At 43.9% G+C, this 20636-nt stretch overlaps 1 protein-coding gene across 2 annotated transcripts in view; it reads right to left on the bottom strand.

Moving 5' to 3' along the window:
* Positions 1 to 20636, bottom strand: part of ARHGAP24 (Rho GTPase activating protein 24) — a 1422561-nt gene that overhangs the window by 528267 nt on the left and 873658 nt on the right. Inside the window, exon 1 of one of the 2 annotated variants that reach the window (XM_085636558.1) lies at positions 18982 to 19040. The exons of the other annotated variant lie outside the window; for it this stretch is intronic. Within the exon in view, the coding sequence (XP_085492684.1) occupies positions 18982 to 18988 (7 nt within the window). The 5' untranslated portion in view covers positions 18989 to 19040. Of the gene's footprint in view, positions 1 to 18981; positions 19041 to 20636 lie in introns of those variants that run through there. 2 annotated transcript variants of the gene reach the window in all.

The following is a 20636-nucleotide window of genomic DNA, read 5'->3' on the forward strand; positions in this document are numbered from 1 at the left end:
GGCTCTTCTTTCTGTTGGGGTGTCAGATGGTCTCTTTGCTGCTGAGTTTCCCAGATCCATGAGCGAGCAGGTCAGCCAGTCTAGGTTTTTTTCGGTGCATTTTGGGACTTTTGATGCTGGTTAACCACTTATAAAGTCAGGGTTTCAAGAACCACAAAGCAAAGAAGCATTTGGACTGGGTAAGCTACGTGAAGCTGGACCTCGTAGGCTTCAACTCTGAACTGTTTGAGCAACAGGACATAACCCTTGCTCTGCAAGTTGTGCATTTAGGTCCCACCTCTCTCGATCTGAGAGGGGTATGCACAGCTTTCGTCATGCGAGAAAAGTCTTATATAGATCCCAATTACAGGCTAACCCAGTGCTGGTGGAGTTTCCTTCTTTTTTATGTTTACACCCTGGCGTAATTGTTTAATGAGCAGTTTTCTTCCTAGTTAATTTTCAAATCATTTCCTTGGATGGATGTGGGTAATCTTTTTTATTCCTGCCACAACTTGAAATTGAGGCATCAATTCTGATCTAATGTGAAACCCATATGCAGAAAACTCTGTGGGCACAGCATTTGCGAGAGTTAAGGGAAGTTTGTGTGGAAAAACGTTGCTACTTTTCACACCCCTACTGCTAGATACTTGTCTATGCTCTGGCAGATGGTTTTCATCGTCTTTCAACTGGAATTACTTTCGAAGTTAAGTTGACAGGTCTTTTTTTTCACAGAAATATTTTGGTCATGTGTGTCATTTGCCAACCTAAACCTGCCAAACCTTATTTGGCAGGTTGAGATATATAGAGTAGGCCTGGGTGAAATTTAAATTCCAATGGTGACATTTGCATCATTTTGAGATTCTCTCATTAGGCTTTTTATGCAAAATTTATTGAAATGACACCATTATGCCGCATACTCTAATTTTGCGGCATTCATGGTAAAAATTTAATGTGAATGGCGCAATTTGCTGTTAAAATTTACAACAGCTATTGTTCATGGTGCTCTTGCAGCCTTGCGCCGATAATTGACACGAGGATATATTCTACGCTGAAATATATATTCCGAAAGGACGAACTTGAATTCCACATAAACATGAGTAACTTTGCTTGATTTCACACAATTATGTAAATTCAAACTATGCAAATTTGGCACCCCCCCCCATTATCAATACGATCAAGACGCTAGAGACTTATAAGTTCAGCGTTGACACCTTCTGCGGCATGCAGATCAGAAGTGTGGATCCTGACAATACCAACTCAGCCTGACACCCTTCTAAGTTCAATAAATTGATTCCCACAGGTAAGAGTAATGCCTGCTGTTCACTCAGCTTAGCAATAGCACAAGTGTGGTCTCAAGGTTTATATAAAACAATTAAACTTAAAGCATTGGATGATAATATTTATGAACTTTTATACTTCAAGCACTGGATGATAAAACCAGGCAACGTCGGTCCCAGGGCAATCAGGGTTTTTTAAAATTTTATATAGCACGGACATGGCCCAGAGGCATCAGAGCGCTTTACAATATAGCCAGAACATATCAATAACACATAGAAATATACATGTACATTAGTGATTTTTTTAGTGGGGGAGAAATTAGACCCCTTTTTTGGTAGTCTGGGAACAAGGCCTTATCCAGAGAGGAGTTAACCAAGGTTGTCCAAATGGCGAAAAGAAGTTTAGCTAGGGATTAGCTGATGGAGTCCAGGATGGCGTCGCAAAGATGGTTAGAGGGTTTAAGCTTGGATGGAGTTAGTAGTAGTATCTACTTCTGAGACGGCGGAGAAAGAGGACCATGGCTGCAGTGCCTTGCAAGGCAATTTTTCCTCTGTAATGTTGTTGAGTTAGAAAAGAAGGGACATGTTAATGTCTGTGACTTTTTTTGTCAAAGAATACTGTAAAGATATTGCATAGGATCTCAGATGCTTTACATGGGGGGGGGGGGTTGGTCTGTTCTTGGCCATATCCAGAAAGGATTTGATATGTGGTACCTTGACTTTAAAGATGTGGCCTGTGTAGTTTTGTGTCACAGCACAAAGCTTTGTTAAACTTAATGGTGAGGGTCCACGTCAGAAGTCTTTCTCCCACTTCCTTTTTTTTCTTTCTTGCGTAGATGGCTTTGGAGTACCAGGGGCAAGAGGGTTTGCATCTACTGTATTTGCTCTTGATGGCTGAATAATTTGCTGATCAAGGACTCCATGCAGGAATTAAAATTGTCTCGTTGATGTCAAGTTAAGGAATTATTGAGAAGTTTGATAGGGCTAGTTTAGCCATGGTTTCAATTTCGATGTCACTGGTGTCTCTAAACGAGATTTGTTCTTTCTTCAGTTGTCCAGGGATTTTTTGTCTGCAAAGACACTGAAGAGAATTTGCAAGTGATCGGAACAGTCAACTGAGATGGGGTCTCTTGTAGATAAGTCAGGTGTTCTGGAGATGGTCAGGTCTAGAGTGGTGCCTTTGCAGCGTGTGTGTTTCTGGCAGTGTTGGTACAGGTCATTGTCTTCTAGAAAAGCAACAAAGTTGTCCAGTGGTTTATTTCCTTAGGAGTCCCAGTGGAGGTCACAGAGAAAGATAATGTTGTCAGATCTCATTAATTGTGTTGTGAAGAATTTAATGAACTCTTCAATGAAGGTTTGGGTTTGGTTTGACTGGGGGAGGAGGAATTGATCAAGTTCAAACTGAGGTTTGAGGTAGCTGGTCAGAGGATTTCCAGTGATAAACACTTGAAGGATTGAAAACGGGGATTGTGAAGAAACCTGCAGCTCAGAGAGATTCTGTGTATGACCGCTAGGCTTCCACCTTGTTTACCTTCCCGGTCGCGTCTCAGAATAGAATGGGGAGGGCCATAGGTGCGGAAAAACACTGTTTGAAGTATCGTTCAGCCAGGTTTCCATGAGGACTATGATGTTGATGTTGTGGTCAATGATATAGTGTCTGAGATCTCGAGGCAGCGCTTGAATGCGTAGTGGTATTTGTGAAGCATGCAAGTAATAGAGGAACAGGCGAGTTTGTGTTCAGTTTCCCCGAAGGGAAGGGTGCTAATATGGATTAAGTTAGAGGATAAGTTGCAATTTTGAGTGGGCATGGGGAATGGAACTTGCGTACGGTTCAAGATAATTGTGGGGATTGGGAGGCTATTTTGTGCTTAGCTGGGGAGTGAGTGTCCAAAGCATTGATGTTTTCATAGCTTGTTACATGGTTGTGTATTTGACACTCTTTGAGTGGGGAGTATGCCCGTTTGGGTCTGGGGGATGATTATCTCTAGGGACTGTGCTTATTTAGAGGGGCTCTTGAAATGCATTGGATGTGGTGAGAAGCATTTGTGAGAGCCAAGCGAGTTGCTGAAATGAGAGAAGGCCTGGGTAAGGATGTCTGCTTTCTTCGGGAGATAGGATGTAGAGGACAGGAGTGCAGAGGAAAGAGGCCACTGGAATACAGGGAAGGGGTGAGGCTTGTGTTGTTCTTTCACTGTAGGCTCTTGATTCAGAGGAGTCGGATGCAGGTGGGATGGGCAGAAGGGGAGATGGTTTCAGAAGGTGATTGTTCCTGATGGATGTGATGGTGGGAGGGAACAAGTTACTGGCAGTCGCGTCTGGAATGACTCGCGGGTGGGGGGGTCGGGGGCGCACGGGGAGAGGGTCACGGTGGGGTGTTTAATTAAAAAAAAGTTTAACTTACCTTCGCTGCCGGTCTTGCATCACATCTGCTTCTCTTTCTGCTCCTCACAGGAAGCAGGCAGCCTCCCTCCCCTCCCGTAAGCCAATCACAAAGCTGCAATGGCAGTGTTGCGACTGGCTGGGACGCCGACCACACAGGCGTCTATGGGGAGGCCATGTTTTCCATGTAGGCTGCATGCAGCCTACATGGAGATAAGAGAGTGCGTACGGCTGGTTTGGTCGTCCCTAGGGCCAACCAAACAGTCAGTGTCCTCAGAGTGGGCAAACCACTCCTCCCTGGCGAGCGAGCTGAAGGAAGGAGGGTGGTTTTTGCTCTAGGTGTTGGTGTGAGGGTGGGTGTCTGGGTACTGCTAGGGTGTTAGAAGGGTGGATGAGTGAGGCTAGTGAGTAGGAGGTTGTATAAGGGAAAGAGAAATTGTGGAAGTTGTTGTAGTTAGATGAAGGTGTGAAGCAGTCATGTATAGTACATTTTTCTCTTGATTCTCCATTTTTCCAGATTACCATACCACCTTATCATTTTTAGTAATCTTAAAACTTTCTTACATTTTTTTTTTCTTTATTCAAGAGTTGGTTCTAATCATTTTCTCACTACATTCCTTAGACATTTTGTGCAGGGTGTTATCTCAATTTTGGCTATTCTCTCAAAGGGAGATTCACCAGCTGGTGGTAATGAGGTTGATGTTCTTTTTTTCTTGTTTTTTTTCCTAAATGAAGTAGTACCAACTATGAAGGGTAAGAGAACTGTAGCTCGACTTATGGTTATTACTGCTGCAATAAAAATTATGCTTTACCGAGGAGTGCCAATCCAAAGAAAATAAGACACTCAGGCAGCAGGTTGACTGTCAGATGTGTACATTTTAATAACCCTCAACAGACTTTTAATGGTAGCTAAAAGTCTCATTGAGTTATGGAGGGAAACTTTAGATGAGAGTCATCTCTGAAAATTGAAAGACTTCAGGAGCGACAATTTTCCTGTTGTAGCAGAGGATTGCTCCGGTATGTAGTTTGGAGTGGGTAAGTGGAAGCCCTTGTGAACGCACATTTTTCAAAGAACCACTTCGCGTAATTAGTTTTTCTTGACAAATGGTCTAGCGAAGATGCAATTTAATGAAGGCAGGGATCCTCGCCGTCTTACAAAAGGCAGCAAGGCTTCAAACTATTATAGCTATCGCCAAGTCCTTTTGAGAAGTGCATGCCAGTGGGCATTATATCACACTCTGGATGACACTGGCATTCTCCTGACCCTTAATAGAGAAATTGGAGAGAGGAAAGTAGAAGTCAGTACAATGCCCAGCATCCTCTATCACCAGGCTTCTCAGCATCCGAACACTGCAGTACAAAGAATACTGATTTTCTGGAAATACCCTGAGAGGTGTTTCATCAGTAGACATCAGCTTGTTTTTTACACACAAGTTCCTACTGTCTGCCAGAATATATTCGATCTTTATAATTCAATTATATCAGGTGAATTGCCTTTAATATTGTACTTGCAGTGCTTGTTGATTTTCTTGAGCTATTTTTCTGTTGTTCATCAGAGTTCTGTTCAGGAGTTATAAGCACTATATAAATGTAATTACAATACATTATAATACAATATCACCAAGGACATGTCTCACTAGGCTTCCGTAACAGTGAGAATATTTACATTCCTGAATTTCAGAAATCTCTTATTTTTCGTGTGCCTGCACATCCTTCTCTTTAACTTGTTTGTTTCGTGTGTGTCATTGAGAGAGTGTGCAGTCCTCTCAGAAAGCATATTTACACTTGCTCACAGTTGTCTTTGTTTAGAAACTTTTTGGAAACCAATAATTAACCAAACAAAAACTAACAATTTATATTTTCAATTTTTTGTGTTAAACATACATCTTGGGTAAATCTCCCCCTGTAGCTGTGCATGGTATCATAATTATATCATTTTTAAAATCTGTTTTATTTATTCGAGATAGTGCCAAAAATCCTAAGTTATTTTATCAGACGCAGAAAGAAGCACTACATCAAAAATACGTAAATTCGGTCCAGTGGTAAGTCTATAATTTTATAAACCTGTACGTACGTCAAAACTGATTTGTTTACATTTATGAAACATTTTAAGAGCGAGTACTTGGTTCTCATTCTATTTTAGTACAACCACAACAACTAAGGCAATTAGAAGTTTAGTCCATTTGTGTAGGTTTAGGATTCAATGTTCAGTGGATAGCCACGCCTTTTATATTAGCCTCTCACTGGTAGCACGTGAGGGAGAATCTCAGTGGCAGCTCCTCCACTAAGGTGGAGGAGCGTTGCCTCACTGCCTTCAAGCAGGAAAAGAAAGGAAACAATAAAATGATAATAATGTAATGTTACTATCATTTTATTTTTTCCTCATGATGTGGCAGCTTGCGTGAGGAGGCAAGGCGGGGCTGAAGAGCAGAGGAGGATGGTACAACCCTCCTATGTGAGCAGTGACTGTTTGGTTGTCCCTCTCGTGCCGCCCAAAACAATCATGCGCACTTCCCTGTTCTCCATGCAGTCTGCATTACAGCCTGCATGGAAAACATACCCACCCCTCCAGCCCCTGGCTGCGAGCCTTGTCATGGCGCTCAGACCAATCTCAATGCTGCATTGCAGCTTTATGATTGGCTTAGGGGTGGGAGCCTGGTTGGAGCAGGAGCAGAGACACGGGACCCGGCAGCGGCAAGGTAAGTGTTATTTATTCTTCTTCTTTTTAATTGCAAGCCACACCCCCGTCTCCCGCACGGCCGCCCCACCACCCGTGAGCTGGGCCCTCGGCTCCTGGAGAATCTATTCAGTATAACTCTCAGCCTACTTCATTTTCCTTTGATTAATTTATTTGGCAGTTTTATGTAGCGTGGTGTGTCACCTGACAGTTACTTCAGAGCCCTGTAGAGTTTACATTGCAAATCTAAGATTATCTTGTAGCCGGAATCCATTCATCAGCGAGGTATTGCTAGATCACCGAAATTCACAATTTTTCAGAAGTTTGATTTAAAATGTTCAAGTGGAAGTTGCAGTAACAATAGATGTTTAAAGTTCAAGAAGAGTATGTGCAACTCACAAGTTAGGTCTATTAACAATTTATCGATATTCTCAGTTTAACGCCCTCCCTTAGAACACCAGCCACAGAAAAACAAATATGCCCTGTAGATAATTAAGACTGGTCTGGCTTGAGTGAAATTCAAACCCTTTAAAACTTGAGCTATAAATTTGACCCTCAGGTGGGCATAAACTCCACAATGCGTCCTGCACGGATGCTGAAACCCACCCGCGGGGGGGCCAAGCTACCAACCTGATGCCAGTCTCTCGGCTCCGCGAGCAAGCGGTGTAATATACTCAGCCTGGATCTTGTCAAAAGATATCGATTGTTTATGCTCCGCACCATGACCAGATTGGGCTACAGGTGCTGGGTAGATTTCAAAAGGGCATGTGCATGGACTGTGGGTTACACTAACTGCGCCAACTCCCTCCTATATTTTCTATATGCAGGGAAGCTAGATTTAGTCACCGTCAAATCTGATCTGGTAATACTTTCAGCGTTTTGAAAATAAGGCTGATTTCCCAAGAAAATAAACAATAGATTTGACCTAACTCAGCCATCCAATCCGATGTGCCTCGTCCAGTTTCAAACAGACCCTTATGATGTCTTTGTTAAGAGAGGGCCCACTCAATATTAACTGAGGTACTCTGTGGGGGAGACAGGAATTGTCTATAAAAAAAAAAAAAGAACCCTCCACTATTTGTAAACTATATATGCCTTCTTAACCCCAGATGTCGCTCCCATAGACAGAGGCTGGAAGGCACTTGGCTTGGTAGATCTTAATCATGGTAGGGAGTTGTTTATTGCCCAGCATAGAAGCAAAGTCAAAAACTGCTGAAGTGGGCCTAATCACTGAACGTTTCTAGATGGATAAAGTGGTAGACTAGGATCCTTTCTGGATGAACTGTACCAGTACTTAATTTGCAAAAATATAAGTGCCAGGGCCCTCATCAGGAGGTCCCCACAGCTTGCACCATCCATTGTCACTCCCAGCGATGTCAATAACACATCTGCTATCCATCAGGCTCCTACAAGTGTAACAATTCAGACTGTTCAAGGCCCCCAAAGCCATCAGAATGGCTTGGGAGGCAGGTATTAATTGTTTATGGTATATATTTAATTAATACAAAACCGTTGTTCTGCTTATCTTTAAATTACACAGCAGCACCACCATGTGTCATAAGTGCCGGTGTTGATAATTAAGTGCTGGTGCCAAGCACCGGAAACCACCATCTCAAATTAAGCACTGTTAACTGTACCGCCAAATAGAGAAACTCAGGCACCCTTGTGATTTCATAGTCCAAGATAGTGTGCCAACAGGATTTCATAGATTTAGGACCTGCTACCATTATATGATGCTTCTTAGAGTTAACGTATAGAAACAAAGAGGTAATAAATTCCTTCAAGGACTGAAGTAGGTATTTTCAACAAGGGATGTACGGGCTAGCAGGACTGCATCATCACCGGAATTCCTTAGCATCATGAAGAAAGCCGTGTTCTAATTTTTGATATACAGAATAAATTAAAAAAGGAGCTAGAATTCACCCCTGTCTGACTCCTCTTTTAACCCCAAAACTTGCAGTGCATTCCCCACTCATACCGTATCTTCAGGTAGTTGGCATGTATATGTGCAGGATTCTTAAAAATAGGACGATGTCTACATCCACCCCAATCGATATCAACAAGGCCCAAAGTTTGCCCCTGTTAAGTAGATCAAATGCGGATGTAAGATCCGTGAAGTCGATGTGTAAACTCTCCTGCTTTGCAGTGACCTATTTGCTTATAATAAAATGCAAATTCAGACATTGGTCAAGGGTGCTTCATCCGGGCCTGAAACCATACTGCAGGTTAGAGATAATAACATAACATAACATAACATGTGTATTTGTAAAGCGCACGTTCACCACTACGGGTATCTTGACGCTGAATAACAGATGTTTGTTGTTACCCAACTCAATGGTACTCATTTTATCGACCTCAGATGGATGAAAGGCTGAGTGGACCCGCCGGGATTTGAACCTGTGACCATGAGGTCGAACACAGGCCCCTGTAGTAGACGCATTAGTCCACTGAGCCACCAGACCCGGCTAATAATAATACCATTATCTTCCACCCGGGACGGAGTATAGTCAATATTACTCGACCAACAATTTTGACAACTGAGTCTATTAACGAGATAGGTCTGAAACATTGTGGATTCCACTTTTTGAAAACAGGCATAATTACAAATTGTGACCAGAAACTAGTTGGACCCTCTCTGATGCTGCGTTATGGACCTGGGTGAGTAAGGAGGCCCATAGATTATGCTCTAGTTGGTACAAATTGGCAGGAACCCAACCTGGGCCAGAAGCCTTGTTCTCTGCTAACCAAATAAGGACCTTGTACACTTAATCCAAACAAAAGACAACATTTGAAACACTCCCAAGCAGTGGCATAACAAAACCTTAGTGGGCCCTCCTGCAAGTAATGGTGAGGATGCCCCCACAATGCCCATTCCCTTTCAGCCGCTAAACACCTAGTAGATGTACTTCAACTTTGCCTCCTGCATCCACCTGCCATCAGCAGTTGTCATGATATGTTTAGTGTCAGCGAGAAAAAAGTTATCCTTGTGGGATGAGCATGCTCTAGATACATGCACACTAAAAATCGAGTCATGTTCATATTTTTATTATAGTATTATTATTATTTTTATTAACAAAGTGTAACTTTAGGGGCTGAGTGAATGTTTTCCTCACAGATGCCTAAATAGGAGATGTGCAGATGCAAATTAAATCTAGTCACCAAAAGGTGAAGAGTAAGCAAGTTATTTATTTTTTGGCAGAACAAGTTAATCTACCATAAATTCATGGAACTCCCATTCTATGAGACGGACAGTTTCCATTTCCATGTAATGCCTTCTTCTAAGTGCCTATGTGTAGCACCAATTTATCTGTGACTTAATGTGTGCCCCCCTGAAGTTCACTTCTAGGAACACCAATGGCAGTCTGGCTAGTGGTATTTTAAACATCGCATATAGTAAAACGCATAAACAACATAATGCAGATGTATGTAATGGCTCATGTAGGCATGGGTAATATGGGAAATTGCTGTTTTGGGTAATAGACCAGGCCAATGGAACTATGCGATTCTGCGGCTGCGTTGTTTTCCAAATTATTATGCATTTGCTACATAACTCATCATCTGCTGCATAAGCTGTGGATTTTAGGAAAACAAAATTTGTTGGTAACTCAAATGAATGAAACATTACTAAAATCTAAGTGACATGCCGTGCAGTAGAAGACCCTATGCAAAAGTTAATCAGCCACCTTTCTGTTGCTTTCTACTGTATTTGTATGTTAAACTGGTACAAATTATGTCAACTTTTTTTGCCTAGGCATTGTTAACTTGTCAAAATATTTCTATAAGAAAACGTGACACACTACGTCACGGGGCGGATTCTCCATTAGGGCTCTGGGGCTCGGCCCCCCCCCCCCCCCGAAATGATGCCCTTCACATTTCTGTACAAATATTAAATAGATCGATTTATTTACGATCATATCTCTAAACAAATTGATGTATTTAATCCCTTCGCCGCAGGGGTAATTCCCCCACGGCACGGGGGGTCACACGGCGCCGCGGTGCTCGTGATGAGCCCAGCTCGTCATGAGGCACAGTGGAGCTGTGCTCATGACGAGCTGGGCTCGTCACGACTCCGCCCACTGATTCCAATCGCGTGTGGGTGGAGCGCAGCCTTTATGACGAGCCCAGCTCGTCATGAGCACAGCTCCATTATGCCTCATGACGAGCTGGGCTCGTCATAAGCATGCAAGGGGTTAAGTCTAGGCTGCGTGGGCAGGCTGCCTGCCCCGCCTCACTCTGAATCAGAAGACCGAAGACAGGCAGTAAATCAACTTTCTGACCTGGGACGCACAACGCAGGGCTTCCTGTTCTAAAGCCCTTCATAATGAATCATTGCCATTGTAGTCTATGGCAGTATTTTTTAAAGGCCAATTACGCTATCAGCATCATGGTTTGGGGGTGTTGCAGTGTGGGATGTCTCCCTGTGTGAGAGCAGCCATCCGTCATTCACAGGCATAGATCCCACCCTTTCCCATTCGTCACATGTAGGAGTGGTAATGGTAGGTGTTTGAATGCTAATCTTCTATTATGTGTTTTGTTCTGAGACCCCTTACCACGCTAACCTCTCCCACTGTGACACCCCATGTCCTGGCTGCAGTCACTTAGAAGTGGAGCTGCATCATTTGTTCTACCATGAAATGGATGTAAAAGACGAGCAGGCCAGTGTTCTAGTTCCCTTGTGAAGTTGATACAAATATACTAATCAAGGGCAAAGACGAGATATGTGCTTACACTAGACAGCTATCTGCTGTATGACGTTAAAACTGGCCCAATCTTCATGCCCTTAACAACATTAATGCCAAAAACATGGATTGATTTTTGAACAATGAGTGTTAAAAACATTAAGGAAATGCATGTCAGCATTTTGTTCCTCTCTTATTTCAAGTTTTACTTAATCTAGCCTCCCTTGCGAGTTAGCTATTTAATCATGTTGGTTTTTTTTTCTGTATCTTTTTCCGTGCATACTTTAAGCTCTGCAGGTGTTTATGAAGGGCTTTGATTGAGAGCTCTGACGATGAGCATGAATCCAAAGCAAAGTGCCTATCGGTGGGTTGGCATTTCTGCAGACCACACAGAACAATGGTCATGTATTCGAGTTGTAATTGAAATTTTGTGAAAGTCTGTGTGAAGGGGCTGCACAGATGGCAAAATATTTACGGGGCAAAAGTAAAGTAAATAGCTAAATTGTGAGTGAGTGCAGTGTATGTTTGGACACGGTGAAGTGAGGAAGATGCAAGGAGGAGCATTTGGGGAAGAGAGAAAAGAGGGTGATGAAGAGGAAAGAGAGGTGGTTTAAGATGTGCAGATCTTTTTTCAATTTTCTAGGTCTCGCCTGAGCCAGTGCGCATGCTCTGCAAGACATTTAGTAAGGGCTTTAAACTTTGGAACACACGCACGTGCGTGTGCTTTTGTTTTCTTCACCCGCTATTGGCCTTTGCATGCGTCTTTCTACAAAAGACAGCACGCAATTGGCCAAAGGCGGGTGCATGTCCCACCTTCTCTCTGCCCTGGCCTAGGGTCCGCGAGAGCGAGCGCGGCTTTCCTCCCTCGTCATGGCTCATTAAGCACAGCGTGCACTTTCAGCTCCAAACGCGGTCTCTTTCACTTTTGCGTATCACGCTTGTTTTATTTATTTATTTACTAGAGCGCCGTAATGCCTTTCTGCACAGAACACCCCTCCCACCTCCCAAACATCAACCAGAGTGATGCGGTGGCTTGTTTCTTTTCTTTGTGAGCCACTCTCACTGCAGGCACGACGTTTTTTAATTTATTAACGGAACATTACGCTTTAATGCGCTTTACATTTTAAATGCAGTAGTGGGCTATACAGAACCCTCATTGCTGTGTGTGCGCTACATGAACGGATATTTGTTTGTTGTGTAGTGTGCAGTACTGGGCTATACAGAGCCCTCATTGCTGTGCGTGCGCTACATGAACGGATATAATAGGCTCTTGCTCTACAAGGGTCTGCTGGCTGTTTGTTTTGCAAATTCATACAGCGCAAACTGAACTCAAGAGTAGTAGAGACCTTTACAAGACACCCAGTTACATTACACAAGAGCACATTCACACAGGAACACATTGCCTTTTAGAAGGCACGGGAGAATAACTAATTTGCCCAGAAACACACATTGGTAAGCCAACGCCGTGACTCGAACACCAGCTTCCCTACGCGATCATCATGCGTGATTAATCAATTAATCGCACGCGATCATCATGTGTGATTAATCAATTAATCTCCCCATGGTCCCCCTGTTTACTAAAAACGGGGTGCTAAGGAACATTCACATGTGCTATAAGAAGAGACAACCCCGTTAAATCTGTGGCGTGTTCTATCTACTCGCCGTTTTTTGTATCTAATATTCAGTCTCTTTCTGCTCTCACATGTGCCCCCTTAGAGATCCTCCTCTCCATTCGCATTCTGCCAGCACCCTCCTACCCAATAGTCATCCATCACCACCACCACATCCAACACAACCACCATGTCCACCACCACCACCACCACGTCCACCACCACCACATCCACCACCATGTCCACCACGTCCGCCACCACCACGACCACGTCCACCACCACCACATCCACCACCACTACCACATCCACCACCACATCCACCACCACATCCACCACCACCACGTCCACCACCACCACGTCCACCACCACGACCACATCCACCACCACCACCATGTCCACTACATCCACCAACACCACCTCGTCCACCACCACCACTACCACATCCACCACCACCACGTCCACCACCACCACCACGTCCACCCCCACGTCCACCACCACCACCACCCGTGACAGGTAAAGTGTCACTGGAGGGCAGGGGTAATAGGAGTGTCAACCCCGGCTGTACATGGGACATTTAAGGATGCATTGGGTGCGAGAAGATGGGAATAGGGGATAGAAGTATTACACCAGACCCAAGATACATTTTGAAGAGGCGCAATGTCACAGGAGCTCCTGTAAAAGCACTCACAGCATCTCTACCTCACAGTGGCATACCTCCACGAGCCACTCACTCAAAACATAGCCAATAGGTCTCGCCGGGAAGTGTTTAGCGATGCAACACCAAGGATATTGTGCTGGATAACTAAACACTTATAAGGTCCCAAAGTCGAGACCTATTGGCTATACCAATGCTTGTTTCCTCTGGAGTAGAATCCAGCCTGAACCCCACATTTGTCCATTAAGCTTGCCTGCGTCGCTCACTACATAAAAGTCATAACACACCTTTTACACCCCACCACTTTCAAATATCACCAGCTGCCACTGCTACGTCATGTAATGCACCTTTTCTTGTTGGCGAGGCCAATGGAAAAATCGGCCCCCTCTTTTTATGCGTTTAGACTGGTCGATCTTCCTAGCTCTCTTAGGATTCACAAGGCACTAAAGTCCGGATCACCTAATGACCCATGTGCTGCCAGACTTTTGTCTGATGTAGCAGATACTATTAACTCAGAAGTGAATTTAATGGTCAATAAGTCGCTCCGCAAGGCGCATGTTCCTCTATCATGGAAGCAGGTGCTGATCCTTCCCCTTCTTAAGAAGCCGTCACTTGACCCTCTGTTACCTGAGAATTACCGCCCTATCTCGCTTCTGCCAAGTTTGGCTAAGGTTTGCGTAAGGGTGGTTACGTCTCAACTTACCAACTATGTTGAGGTGTCAGGCTTGCTTCACCCGGCACAATCCGGCTTCCGTGCCTCATATAGCACGGAGTCAGCATTGCTAGAGGTGACGGAGGCGATCCGGGAATGTTTGGATGCCGGTGGGAAAGCGGCCTTGTTGATGCTAGATCTCTCGGCCGCTTTCGACACCGTGCCCCACTCCCTGCTCCTTGACCGTCTTTCAGAAATAGGTATTTCTGGCTTAGCTTTGCAGTGGATCAGGTCTTTCTTGGAGGGATGGTCGCAGCAGGTCTGGTTCCCTCTGTGTGCCTCCGTGCCTTTGCAGGTGACTACGGGTGTGCCGCAGGGGTCATTACTTAGCCCCCTGCTTGTTAACATCTATGTGACTCCGCTGGTCTATCTTGCGGAGTCATTGGGGGCTAAAGTGATGGCATATGCTCACGATACTCAGCTCTTGTTCTCTTGGAACAGGAATGATGACTCGGTTGTGGCTGCCCAACATTGTTTGTCTTCAGTTTTTTATTGATTGGCGAATGCTCAGCCGAAATGCAATGAAGGAAAATCTGAAGTACTTTTGTATGGCTCCTTCTCGTTGGATTTTAGAGATAGGCTTCGGCCAACTGGTTTTCCCCGACCAACTACAAGTAAAGGCGCCGTAAAAAACCTTGGCGTCTGGTTCGACAAAAACCTTAATTTTTTGACACAGGTGAAGAAGCTGGCTGGTACCTGCTTTGGCACTCTTAAAACCTTGAGGAAGTTTCTTCCTCTTCTTCCAGGAAGTGCCAAAGAAACTGTGGCCCGTGCCCTAATTTTATCCCGTTTGGATTATGCCAACGCCCTCCTGGTTGGCAGCCCGGGTTTTCTAGTTAAGAAATTGCAAGTTGTTCAAAACTCGGCGGCCAGGTTCCTTTTGGGCTTGCAACCATGGCTTAGTGTTCGCACTCACCTGCGTTCCTTGCATTGGCTCCCAGTGGAATCTCGCCTGAAATTCAAAATGCTATCCATTGCCTACCGGGCCCTCTATGGCTTGGGCCCTATCTATCTGCAGAAGAGGTTTGCCTTTTACTCACCAGGGAGACAGCTGCGCTCGTCTCCCCAGCTGCTGGTTCAGACCCCCAGGTTTAATCGCCAAAGACTTGGGGGGAACTCCTTTGTGCGCAAAGCTGGCCTTACCTGGAACTTGTTGCCCTTGGTTCTTCCGGCTACCGAGGTGCCTCTGTTGTTCATGAAAAAACTAAAAACGCTGATTTTTTTAGTCCTGAATGGTGTGCATTTCTTCTCTCTTTTTTTCTGAAGCAAGCGCAGGGACACTTTCGAGTATCCGTGCGCTGTATAAATTAAATATAACATAACATAACTACCCTGCTGTCACGGTGCTGACAGCAGTGTTGTGATTGGCTTAGGGGAGTCTGGGAGTCTGTGTGCTACCGGGAGTCAGGAACAGAGGGATACCATTGTCCTGATCCCCTCTCTTTTAAAGGTTGCTTATCGATTTCACGTACACGCATGTCCCTATCAACAGATCAGCGTAAACCTTGCATTGCAAACTCGTAAGACAGCTTCATTCATTTGTTTAGTTGTATAAAGAAGGAAGTAGCTAACACAAAAGGAAGGCAAACTGATCTCAGAAATCAGGAATAAAGAACAGCATAATGTTGTAAGGGATGTCCACAGATGTTAGCAAATATCTTCGAATTTCTGCACTGTGTGATTCTCTGGTAAACTTCTCCTCTCCCTCTCTTTACCTCCTTGCACCATTGCAGACGGTATTTGTTTCCAGAGACCTGAGCCAAAATAATCTCTCTGCCCATTACATCAAACTCAGTGCAGCAGGGTACAGCTCCCAGAGACCTATTTCAATGTTTTATAATGCAGAATACTTATTAATCTTTATATTTTGATGGATGCTTCCTTCTAAACTAATGTGTTGGACAAGAGCAAAACAATCTTCCTTCAGTTATTTTAATCCTTCTTCAAGTCAATGGCCAGGGTGTAAAATTGAACACATATTGAATGCAATATGGAATGAAAGGTGGTTATTCAGCCATCTGACTGAATCAGCTTCTTTTGAAATTATGAAAGAAGCACTGTCTATAATAACCAAATGTGAGTATGATGATATATTGGCAGGGCTCATTGGTTTATAAGTGTTGTTCAAGCCTTATTGATTCAGCATTGCGCTTGGCCTGAGCAGTGGGTTTGTTGCTGGAATCGATAGATCTGCTGATATCCCAAGATAGACTAATCAGAATCATTGGAAGTAGATAATTCTGTGTCTGCTGTGTTTTCTGAGTATTTTTTGATTTTTTCCATACGTTTAGCACAATGCATTACCTACTGCATAATTTACAGATTTCAACAAAAAATTACTTTCCATCTCTTAACTATAACTAAAAAAGCTGTCTACAAACTGCAATGCGTGCCCAGATAGATTGATAACATTACCTACGTTCCACCTTCTGATTGTAATTTTCAGGAAGTAAAGGGATGATAATTTTGCCCACATTGTGTGCATCACATAAAGATATAAAGGGTAACTCAGTAATCCTCAGAACCTGGTCTAGTTAGTTGTATAGTCAACATTGGTTCTTTTGGAATTGGTTCAATGACAGTAGCAGATTGCAGGTGATGCAGAAGCAGAGGGGCACTGTGGTGATTAATGAACCCTTTATCTTCATACGAGACAATGGGGGAACAATACTGTCCCCTTTTAGGCAATTTTTGTTGCCTTTGTAAAAGCCCAAATCATTTCATAGCCAAGACAGTACTGAGATCATTTGGTACCTTGTTGGTACCATTTTAACCCCTTCGATGCGTGTGACGGAGCGGTTCTGTCATGCGCGTCGGTCGCGCTGTGCGGATGACGGTACCGCTCCATCACGGCCCTGCCCGCGCACAAACCCTTCAGCACAGCGCGGTAATCCGCGCCTCGCTGAAGGGGTTAAGGTCTGGCTTCACAGCGCAGCTATTGCCAAACAATGATGTGAGAATCACAGAGCAGGGCTTTGGCTCTGCCCACATGCTGGAAGTCAGGAGTACATGATATGATTGGACTGAGGTTGTGTACTTCCACAAAAAAGTGCTTACCCTTCACAAAGCTGCGAGCACTATATTTTTCCAGCTGCCTGAGCTTCAACTTTCTTTGGCACAGACATGACATTGTAAAGCTAGTAAACTGATTAAGATACTTACATCATTTCTGGTGTTTTCTACTGGCAGCAGCACGGATGGGAGGAGGGCAGTCATTAACCTTCATGGATATTTAGGTTTGGCTTGACAGTGCAACTCATACCTGACCTTTTAGTCTACACACCAATATTAATCTAGAGTTCTTTGCTTCAACACAAACACAGATCCGTGTCCATGCTACATACTTGTAATGCTTCACATTAAAATATAACATTCCTTTAAAGCCAAATCTAGTGGCATTGCTGAACCATGTGATGAAGATGGGGTAATTCTTCATGCCCTTTATTGTATCGTTCAAGCATACCTACAGCTACCACACTTCTCAGGGTGTCTCCATTCCAGTCCTGATGAAGACCGGACTAGATTACATTATTTAACATCTGTTTTTTGGGTAAAAAAGTTGATATGATATTTACGTACCTGGACTTCATTTGAATATCTGGGCTAACATTTTGATTAGTGTTGTGTGCCTGCTATGAAATATTTGGACCCTTGGAAATAGGTTCTGCCATTTCTTCCTATTTATATAATTGTATAGATGGCATGGATTGCACTTTACATGAGAACTGCACCTATTGCATTATTCAAGGAAAACATGGTATCTTGTTTATATAGTGATGGTAACTATTGCAGACAATATATCACTCATCCAGCATGGATAATCTCCACTATTGATGTGTGTGCATCAATTGAACTAATTTTGTTGAAGTGATAGATCACATATATGAGCCTTTTTCTAATCTCTAGAGAATGTATATGAGTAGACATGCTTGAATCAAGTCCAACAGATCCATTGTTGACTGCACTGATTTTGTCAAAAGCATCAGTTTAATTATCGGTACGGAATTTTGTCTGCATTGGGAAACATAATCCCTATGTTTGAATATAATTTCCACTCACTGGTACATTTTTTGCTTCTCCATTCATACAAATTCATGTGTCGTTCTCAAAGCAGCAGCCAGTTTAGAAGCTATCCAAATATAGTGCATATCTTTTTAAGGTCTGATGTTCTGAATCTTACGGCGCCGTCTAGTGATAAAAGTGCATTAGCAATGTAATGTACAATATTGATTTGCAGTGTTGTTTCTTAATGGAAAGAGGTGTTTCCAGATGCCCCATATTGTGAACAGAGAAGACAAATTTAAAATGTAAAGCATAATTGGGATGCATATCATAATGGATCTGCACGTTCTATTCCAAGAAGTAGGCGCTGTTTCTGTTTTCTGTTGAGTGCAATATTCCATATGCTTCACACAACCTTTTAATATTGGGGGTAGAAATAGCAGCTGTACTTAAAGTTGATTTCGGTGCTTCAATTCAAGTCAAAATTGCTATTGGTGAGTAACAACTTTATTAAGATCTGCCCATAGTTTTCGTTCTTTAAGATATCTACATATTTTCTACAAGATTTGATTTTTTACTTTTTTAATGTGTAGCAAACTGGCCAAAAAGTTAAATATTAACACCATATAATTTGCCTCCAATCACATTATATACTGCATACTTTGCCTTTCCTTTGTCACATACCAATTTAGTTAACTCTGCCACATAAATCGGCCCCCCTTTGCTGCACAATGCATGCAGCCCAGATGCCTGTAGGCAACCTTTAGCTTTGAACAATTATCAACCACGGAGCTTTTGCAAGTCCCTGGGGTTGTGGGGAAGGTGTGGGGTCCAGCCAGAGAGGCTAGTGTCAAACAGTCACGGAGAGGTCTAATAGACAGGTGTAGGACTTCAGAAGAGCTCTCTGCTTTGAGCAGAATAAAACATTGAAACTCTCCGGCAGCCCCCGCTCTTCTCCACTCATGCACCACCTCAGTTCTGAAAGCTTTCCAGCGAGCAACATTGCATTACCTGCCATGCGTCATGATCCCCGGCTCCATAATTACCTCGCTGCCTTAGTGACTCAGCGCTCTCTGGCTTCAAGCAGCGCCGCTCTCATGTCATCCTGACTGGTGATGAACTGGACTCTGAGGCTGCGCGCCAGGTGCGCCGTGCGCGCGGGGGTCCTGCTTTAAATGGATGAGAGCCCCTTTCCTATTGTGGCGGAGGAGAATCTGCAGACCGAGCACGTGCTCACCGCCGTCTCGCGCCTCGCTAGGTCAACGACGCCAAACACGCATTGGCTTCTCGGGAAGCATTCCATACTGCGCCTTCCCAGGCAACATGGGTATGTCCTCTTCTCAGGACACTGAGCTCTCTTTCCCAGAGAAGGAAAAAGAACAGCAGCGCCTAGATTCCCACGCGAGGGCCAGTGAGTGAATGACTGACCGTCGTTCACCGCCTGCTCACAGGGATGTGACACATGTGACGTATGCTTCTCCCGGAATATTCAGTTATATGCGTGTTGGGCTCTGTATCCATGAACACAAATATGTCTAAGCTGAAACCGCTCCCTCTCCCTCCAGGGAATGCCAGGGGAACAGCGGCTGTATTATTCCATGAACATGAGTGGCATTGCTTTTCTTCCCACCACGATGCAAGCGCCGCTCCCCCAGAGACAGAATAATAAAATAAATGCATTTTTTGTATGGAAATAAGTTTGTTTGTGCATCAAAAAAGTGCTGAAAACTAGCAATCCCTTTTCAATCATGCGCGATTCGCTTAACATGCTGGAGATATGTCCATTGTAAGTGCATGCATAAAAGCTATCACTTTAAGTGTTTAACCTATTGGAAACAAACCTACTATAACTCGAAGGTAACCTATTTAAAGATCTACACACACCAATGAAAGCTTTCTAGTCATTACCTCCTTGTCCATCTTCCTCGGCCCAGTCCTCACATTTTGAGCATCCGCCCCTGTCCACACAAGGTTTACAAAAGGGAGAACATTATTCCCGCCCATAATCTGGCTTCCACTTCCTGCCACACTCGAATAAGCCTTCTATGGTGCAAATGATCCAAACCCTGTTTTTTTTAATGTTTTGGAAGTAAGTATACCAAGGCTACAGGTAAGTGTAGAAACATGCACATGCTTTTTATGCCATTCTAAGCGGTCTTGGAGTCTGCTTGAGCAACTCCATGCCTGAGGGTATGTTGCCCGGCATATAGAGGTCTCGATCTTGGGGACTGTTTTTAGTGTGCAGTGCAACCTACGAGAGGTTTAAGCAGCCCCGGCCATTGCAGGTAAGAGGCGTTGGGCGGGGAATTTCGAAAGACGACCATGAGAGAAAATTAATTATTTATTTATTTTCCCTCGTCATCTCTTGAAATCCCCCCCAGCCGGCCCTACCACCCCACCACTCTTACCTGCATGGGCCACGGATGGGTTTAAGCCCAGGGACTTGCTGAGTAGTGTTTGGTGGCTGGGGCAGTTCCAGACTCTGAATTGGGTTGGGAGATTTGTAAATATTAGCATGACCACTGCCGGACTTTAAGAAGGTGGTTGTCTTGAGAGATGCGCTATCAGCGCCTATTTAAACTAAACAAGGAACAGCTGCTTTGCTGCAAAATTCTAGTTACCTTGCTGTGAGTAGCTGTGATTGGGTACTGTTTTTGTGCTACCCC

The sequence above is a fragment of the Triturus cristatus genome, chromosome 2_1 (genome assembly GCF_964204655.1).
Source record: "Triturus cristatus chromosome 2_1, aTriCri1.1, whole genome shotgun sequence".
NCBI classification, from domain to species: Eukaryota; Metazoa; Chordata; class Amphibia; order Caudata; family Salamandridae; genus Triturus; species Triturus cristatus.